This window comes from Galeopterus variegatus, unplaced genomic scaffold, assembly GCF_000696425.1.
Source record: "Galeopterus variegatus unplaced genomic scaffold, G_variegatus-3.0.2 Scaffold938, whole genome shotgun sequence".
Lineage (NCBI taxonomy): Eukaryota > Metazoa > Chordata > Mammalia > Dermoptera > Cynocephalidae > Galeopterus > Galeopterus variegatus.
This window is the reverse complement of record NW_007727049.1, coordinates 204,277-212,748: the sequence shown is the minus strand read 5'-3', so window position 1 is coordinate 212,748 and position 8,472 is coordinate 204,277. Positions and strand designations below refer to the sequence as shown.

The 8,472-nt window shown below is 36.7% G+C and overlaps 1 protein-coding gene across 1 annotated transcript in view; it reads right to left on the bottom strand.

Annotated features, from left to right (window-relative positions):
• MED1 (mediator complex subunit 1) overlaps positions 1–8,472 on the bottom strand; it is a 19,882-nt gene that overhangs the window by 9,582 nt on the left and 1,828 nt on the right. The window contains exons 2-9 of the mRNA XM_008573603.1: positions 7,432–7,486; positions 7,196–7,328; positions 6,484–6,512; positions 4,038–4,109; positions 3,173–3,247; positions 2,574–2,647; positions 2,083–2,172; positions 808–919 (exon numbers count right to left, since the gene is read on the bottom strand). Of these exons, the coding sequence (XP_008571825.1) occupies positions 808–919; positions 2,083–2,172; positions 2,574–2,647; positions 3,173–3,247; positions 4,038–4,109; positions 6,484–6,512; positions 7,196–7,328; positions 7,432–7,469 (623 nt within the window). The 5' untranslated portion in view covers positions 7,470–7,486. The remainder of the gene's footprint in view (positions 1–807; positions 920–2,082; positions 2,173–2,573; positions 2,648–3,172; positions 3,248–4,037; positions 4,110–6,483; positions 6,513–7,195; positions 7,329–7,431; positions 7,487–8,472) is intronic.

The following is an 8,472-nucleotide window of genomic DNA, read 5'->3' as shown; positions in this document are numbered from 1 at the left end:
CCCGTGGCCTTGGTGTTATCAGCACCACACTCTCCCGAGTGAGCCACAGGCCGGCCCATGGCTGAAATATTTAATCAAACATTTACCCTGGGCCGGCCTGGTGGCGCACTCGGTAGAGTGCGGCGCTTGGGAGCGCAGCGGCGCTCCTGCCGAGGGTTCGGATCCCCTATAGAGACCGGTCCGCTCACTGGTTGAGCACGTTGCGGGCGCGACACCGAGGGTTGCGATCCCGTTACCGGTCACGAAAAAAGACAAAAAGGAAAAAAAAAAAAATTTTACCCTGAGGCATGTTCTCCAGTTATTATTCCAACATAACACCAAAACAACATAAGATAAAATGGAGGACTCATTAAACCAGAGGAATTAGCATAGTTCTCTTATTTATTTTTTTTAACAGTTCTTTCTCTCTCAGAGCAGAGAATGTGGTTTTTGTTTTTGTTTTTGTTTTTTTAAAAAGATGACCGGTAAGGGGATCTTAACCTTGACTTGGTGGTATCAGCACCATGCTCTCCCAAGTGAGCCAACCAGCCATCCCTATATAGGGATCCGAACCCGTGGCTTTGGTGTTATCAGCACCACACTCTCCCAAGTGAGCCATGGGCTGGCCCCAGAGAATGTGTTTTATGAGCAGACTTCAAAGAGGAACATTCAAGTAGATACTAACAAAAGAGAGATTAATGTGTAAAACAAAAAGCCAATCTCTAGAAACAGAAGCAGGGGAAGAGCCAAGTGAAATACCTGTTTCATCACACTAGGCTTGAAGTTGAAAAAATGGACTTTGCTACTCTAAAATTATGTTTAACTTACCATTTGTTGTCAGCTGGATGTGACCCCATAATTAATGGTGCAATTGGGAGTTTGTACATAGCAGATGTCCCTTCAATTGTCACTGATGCATTCATGCCCAAAGATCGAGGAACTAGGAATAGGAAAGAAAAAGGGTGTTCTTCAAAATTACACAAATTATGGGGATCACATTTTTAAAAAAGGATATCTTTTTCATTATTTATCAGCCAGAATTTATCAGATACTATAATTCCTATATAACTTAGAAATGCTGGAACTTACCTTTCTAACCAAACAATATTTTTTTGTCAGTAAATAAAACACAAGAAACAATGGAATCCTAAGAAAAAATTTTTGAAGGGCTCATTATCAATACTTACTTATTTTCTCCAACTTCAGAATACATTTAAGCAGGATTATAATTATGGGATAGAGTTAATAATTGAAGTTACAAGAGGCCCAAATGTGATTTTAGGCTATTTCTCATTATCTTTTGATGTATTAAATGCAAACAGAAAATTACATCCATTACTGTAGTTATTTAGTAAGATGACTAATTTCTTCACCTTTAAAGTAATGAGTAAAGCTGATTATTTCAGGTCATTCACTCATTTACTTTTTATTCAAAAGAACTTATCAGGCTCCTATTACTCCTGTTATTAAGCTCCTATATGTGTATGTATATATATATATATATATATATATACGCATGAGGGTACTTCAGAAAGTTCATAGAAAAATAGAATTAAAAGATAATACAAATCTTGGGCCGGCCCGTGGCTCACTTGGGAGAGCATGGTGCTGATAACACCAAGGCCACGGGTTCGGATCCCATATAGGGATGGCCGGTTCGCTCACTAGGTGAGCATGGTGCTGACAACACCAAGTCAAGGGTTAAGATCCCCTTACCGGTCATCTTTTTAAAAAATTTAAAAAGATAATGCAAATCTTTTCATGAACTTTTTGAAGTACCCTAGTATGTGTGTATTCATATATGTATATATGTACATGTGTATGAATTTATATATGTGTGTGAGTGTTCTATTTATCAGGTGCAAATGGTGAGGACAGCAAACTCATTTAGGAGTAGCAAACCAGAATCTACAGGCTGGCTGGGCATTCAAATTTTTAAAATATTTTTTTTTATTTATTTTTCTCAGTGGCTGGCTGGTACAGGGATCAAACCCTAGACTCCCATGTTATCAGTACCATGCTCTAACCAACTGAACTAACCAGCCAGCCCCTATTTTTAAAACACTGAATAAAACTTTCAGTTGCTTTACAGTTAAGTCTTACCATTATTCTCATGCAAAATGATGGGAGATGTAGTCTTATCATCCAGCAAGTCAGAAGGAGAGGCATAGTACTTAATGTTCATTAAATGACCTATGGAAAATAAAACTTATTATTGCATCTTTACCAGGTAAGTTACAAATAAAGAAAAACATTCACATTTCTATAAACCGAAAGACAAGAAAATAGTTCCAAAAATATGAAAAGTCATGCTCCAGAGCAATTTATGAGATATGACAGATTAAGTATTAGGCTAGCTGGTTATCTCAGTTGGTAGAACAAGGTACTGACACAATATCAAGGCCAAGGGTTCAGATCCCTACACCAGCCAGCCACTAAAAAAAAAAAAAGATTAACTATTGATCTGGGAGCAACAATTTGCTTCACACAATTAATAAAAAAGACTGGGGGAGGGTAGGTGTTAACATCTTAGAAATCATTACAATATACACAAATTACACATTTTTCTAAATAACCAAAATAGGATCACATACCCCCACTCCTTGGAGTGAGATAGCCAACACTTCCATGAAGAATCTTATCCAAGGGACCAGCATTAGTTGCTTTCCTGCAAGACAAATGATCTATGTTTGCATGTACATGTATTTAAGCCCTAAAGGTCTTAGTAGACAGTGTGATACTGAGTTCAGCCCTTAAAAGTATTATAATACTATCCTAATGACTCTGTCCTGTAATTGGGCATATAGCAAGTTTATTTCACCTTCAAAGTAAAGAGAATATTTCCAAGTACACACCAGTATGTAATATCGTGAACAAAAATTACAACTAGACTATTAGATAGGAGTCAAGGTTTGACAAGTCTTCAGATAAAACCTACGAAATACCAATCAACAACTTAAGTGATACTGATACTCAGAAGATGGAATGTAATCATCATTTACAAAGAGAAGGGAGATGGTCAAGATGTGTAATACAGGTATAATACAGATACATTTAATACATCAATGTTTAATACAGATTTATAATATAATAGAATACATCTATAATATAGAAGTATGAAAGAGGACCCTAACAACCCCCTGGGTGAAAAAACCAGAGGCTCATATAGAATTGACACTTTAGTCAGTCTTACCAGTACATAATTGCCATTTTAGATAGATCCTGTTCTAAGGATTGGAGAGCCAAATACATTTTTGTCTTCAGTTTGCTGGAAAGTAGAGGAGGAGAACATGAGTAAAATAGTTGAAAAATATACATAAATACACACAAACATTGGTATAGAAAGCCTAGAGGGCAAATCTATATTGAAGGCAACTAAGATATAAAAAAAAAAAAACCAAAAAACTTTAATGTTAAAGTGATTTTTATCACTATCAAAGCTTATTTTTATCTGTTTAAAGGAGCCAAGAAGGTTAACAGAATCCCAGGAAGGTTAAAAATAAAAATGATAGGGCCAGCCCGTGGCTCACTAGGGAGAGTGCGGTGCTGATAAAACCAAGGCCACAGGTTCAGATCCCATATACGGATGGCTGGTTCACTCACTGGCTAGCTAGGGAGAGTGCGGTGCTGATAAAACCAAGGCCACAGGTTCAGATCCCATATACGGATGGCCGGTTCACTCACTGGCTAGGCATGGTGCTCACAACACCAAGCCAAGGGTTAAGATCCCCTTACCGGTCATCTTTTAAAAAAAAGAAAAATGACATGCCAGTTCCACAATAACTAATTCCTTTCAGCCTGAAAATCAGTATGGTAAAGACATCTCAAGGATTATAGTCTGTCTTCTAGCATTATAATACATTAATGCAGACACTGCCTATTTAAAATACCGTTAAAAAAACAAAGTTGGAAGCTGAGTTATAGGTTGCAGTATGAGTAGAAATCAAGAATGGCATATGGCAGAAGAGTTCGCAAATTTCTAAGCACAAAACAGCTTATAAATTTATACTGACTTTTCCAAACAATAGCAAAAAATAAATAAAAATAAAAATACTCACTTGTCTCCTGGAAGGTTATACAGATTAACAAGACCCTTAAGGTGCTTAGAAAATTCATCAAAATTTTTTTCCCTACAGGGATTTCAGGGAAGAAGGGAAAGAAAAGAGAATACAACATACAATTACTACTCAATCTTACGATAAAGTGCCAAAAAATCATGGCTATATAAAACTGATTTTAACAATCTGCTTTAATCTTTTTCCCCCAAAGTTTTCTAGAGTTAATCAAAAGTAGTAGTCAATCAAAAGAAAATATTTTCCTTTCTCTCTCTGCCCCGTTTTTCTGGAGAAGGTGCAGATAAGCAGCATAAAAGTCAAAAGGAAAATAGTCAAAAGACTTGATAATTCATACACTAATTAGCTCCTAAATAATGAAACCTGATTTAAATTAATCACTTTCCTTTCCTCTTACTTTATAACTGAGGGCTGACCAGTTAGCTCAGTTCGTTAGAGTGAGGTATTACAACACCAAGGTCAAGGGTTTGGATCCCTGTGTCAGCCAGATGCCAAAAAATAAAAATAAATAAATAACAGGGTGGATGTGGATAGAAAATAAGACTTTTGATTGTAGAGGTAATGAGAAGTAAATAAATTGGGAAGATAGAATACTTTCAGGTATACGGCAACATAAGGGCAGAGGAGAGAGGAAAAACAAACACTAGGAGAGATGGGAGAAGTACAGAAAAGAGGGTGGGTATTCTGGAGGCAAACCACATATTCCAAAATATTCCTATGACCCAGGAAAAGGAAACAACTACCATAACCTGTGGCTTTCTAGGCCTTAATATTCAGGCTTAGATTCTTAGTCAAATAAGTAAAGGGATTATTTCCAAGTACACACCACATCTCAACAATTCTAACTCTGTGTATCTTTTAACTTAAAAAAAAAAAAAAGGGCACCTGGAAAGCAAAACTGCCATGACAACATCAGACACTTCATTACTTTAACATTTACTGAGCACTTACTGCCCAGAGTGCTATGAAGACAATAAAAAGAAACAAGGGTAGCAAGAATATATATTCCCTACCTTAATATTACCATCTATGCTAAGTGACTAAATATATCAAGTTGGGGGCTGGCAGATTAGCTCAGTTAGTTACAGCATGGTGTCTTAACACCAAAGTCAAGGATTTGGATACCCATACAGGCCAGCCACCAAAAAAAATAATAAATAGAGCTGGTCGGTTAGCTCAGTTGGTCAGAGCGCAGCCTTATTACACCAGGGTCACAGGTTCAGATTCCATTACCGGCCAGCCACCAAAAAAATAAATAAATAAAATATCAGGTAAAGATTAACATCCTTTCTGAGGCTTCCACTTTCAAACAAGCTTTCAAATTAACTTCAGAACATCATAAGTTAGTATAGTCTCCCACGGTAGGGGAGACCCAGAAATACTGGCTCTTTCAGGAGTATTCTGGTAATACACCATTGCTAGATTTACTAATTCAGTGATATCAGAAAAAGCTTATTTTTTATTTTGCATCACAATTTTTTTAAGCTGGTTCAAATTTGGTTCATCTGACTATAAGCACCTTTATACTGATGATTGAGGAGGCTGAATACAAAATTTATCTCCTCAGAAAAAAATTTTTTAAATGTCTTAAATAAAAAAAAGAAAAGTAATTTTAAAAAAAATTTATTTCCTCAATGTTAGAAAGAGTCAACAACACTCTTTCTAAGACAACCCTATGTGGTACCTGAGAACTTCACTATGTTTAAAACAAAATTAATGTACTTTCTTAAATTCCCAGAAAGTCTTAATTCTAGGTTTAAATTTAAGCAAGAAACTTTCCACTCAATTCAAAAGAAAAAGGCAAATCAGTGGAAAAAGCCACCAACTGCTAAAAGAATCTGTCTTCAAGAATAGCACTTTTACCGTGATGGGAATTTATCACACATATACCTTAAATGTAAAACAAATTTTCTCAAAATCAAAATGAAGAAGTTCTTTTCATGGTATAGACTCAATTTTCTCAAGCCTTCTTTGATTCAATTATTAGGTTCTACTTATTTTTGTTCCACACAGAATTCTGAAGGAAAGATCAGTAGTTCTCAACCAGGGGTGATATTGTCCCCAGGGGACATTTGACAATGTCTATAGATATTTTTGATTGTCACAACTGATGGGATACTATTCAAAACCAGTGGGGAGAACAGGGATGCTGTTAAAACATCCTACAATGCACCAGGCAGCCCCCTACATCAAAGAATTTTCCAATCCGTATTGTCAATAGTACTGAAGTTGAGAAACTCCAGAACAGATTGAGCAGGGTAAAAAATCGTGCTAAGTCAATTCTGAAAGTGAAAAAGTACAGATTGAAAAATCTTGGCCCAAGAAAATAAATTTCTTCTTGAGGAAAATAACTTCTGGCCAGTCTCAAAACCTAGCTATAATGAACAGCATTGTTTGTCAATATCAAGGAATATAAATGTTACTTGCTCACCTTAACTGCTGTACAAGCTCTGGACAGCTCTAAAATCAAAAAAAATTATGTTAAAACACTAAACTACTTTAATACATTTGAAGACATCAAAAGTTTTTCTCTTTTTTTAATATCACATGCTTTATAACAAAAACATTCACACTACAGAAGGTCCTTATATTCAGATTTCAAAAAGCATCTTCTTTCTATTTGGTGAACCATGGGGTTAGGATGGGAAATTAAAAATCAAAATATATCAAATAATTTCTAAAAGACTCAGCTTTTATTTAGCAGCTTGTTTAAAACATTAGGCACTCTCTTTAATGCCATTCTGGAATCCATATCAAATTGTCTGGTTATACACCTTTTACATCCATCTCTATGACAAGATTTTTCAGATTATCTGTCCTTCTTGATTATGATCTCTTTGAGAATAGGAACTATAAATTATTTATTTCTGTTGTTCAATTGCAGCTCACGTCTGTTGATATGAAAAGAAAAGGGTTTCTCTGGTATTTACACTTGTCAAAGCCCTTGGATGATGTCAGAGGTGGACCCATGTTATTCCAAATTCCACTTTATAGCTACTCATGTTGTAGCCCATCACATCATCTCTACAGTGGCTCAATGAAAAAAACCTAAGCCCAAGCTATTTAAACCCCGACAATTCATTTTTAAATTAATGTCCCTAAGTAAACCCCACAGATTCCAGTGAAATATCAACAACACATACCACAGGATTCTCCCCATGGTGAGCCACTTTTACATCACAAAGCTGTCCTGCAGGATCTAACTGCACTTCCACATAGAACATATCTGACGTGATGTAACATTCAGTGCCACTGGCACTGAGATGAGAGCCCAGTCTAGCGGGAACAAATCAAAACAAAAATTAATAGAAGACACATAAATAAAGCCACCCAAAGTTAACACTAAGTTAAACATCTTGCCTACAGATAAACCACTTACCCATTCTGTCTTGCTATGGACTCCAAGCGATCAGTCATTGCTGGTAAAGATGTTACTATGAAAGGGTAAAAAATGGAAATCACAAAGAATGTTCCAAATAACTGAAATGCTATTATTCAGGCAGAAAAATCTTAAGGAGTATAGCCATCCTTCCAAAGCCATAAACACATTCAATAGTCCAAATACTTATAATGTGCACAAGTTAACTGGTAAAGCTTAGCTGTAGCCTATACAGCAACAAGGGTCAAAAAAAGATCTATTTGAAAAATTATTGGACATTTCTCCTCTACCTTTTTCATTACTCCTTATTTGGGACAAGTTGTGATTAAATTAAAGAAGACACAATTATCGGCTAATGCTAGAATTAGGAAGATTAACATCAAAACCAACATAACAACAAATACTCGACGTTCATAGCAGCATTATTCACAACAGTTAAAAGGTGGAAAGAACCCAAGTGTCCAGCAACAGATGAACGGATAAACAAAATGCAGTATAAACGAGGGTACTTCAAAAAGTTCGTGGAAACTTTTTGAAGCGTTCAGTCTCTGTACCAGCAGGCCACCACCCCCCCAAAAAAGTTTCAACTTTTTTTTTTTTTTTTAAAGATGACCGGTAAGGGGATCTTAACCCTTGACTTGGTGTGGTCAGCACCACGCTCACTCAGTGAGCCAACCGGCCATCCCTATATAGGATCCGAACCCATGGCCTTAAGTGTTATCAGCACTGTACTCTCCCGAGTGAGCCACGGGCCAGCCCGAACTTTTTGAAGACCTCTCATACATACAGTGGGTTATTTAACCAATAAAAGGAAAGAAATTCTGATACATGTGTCAACATGGATGAACTTTGAAGACATTATGCTAAGTGAAATAAGCCAGTCACAAAAAGACAATTATTATGCTTCCACTCATATAAGGTATATAGAGTAGTCAAATTCACAAAGACAGAAAGTAGAGGGCCGGCCCGGTGGCACACTGGATAGTGTGCCGCTTGGGAAGCGCGGCGGCGCTCCCGCCCGCGGGGTCGGGGCCCACAAAC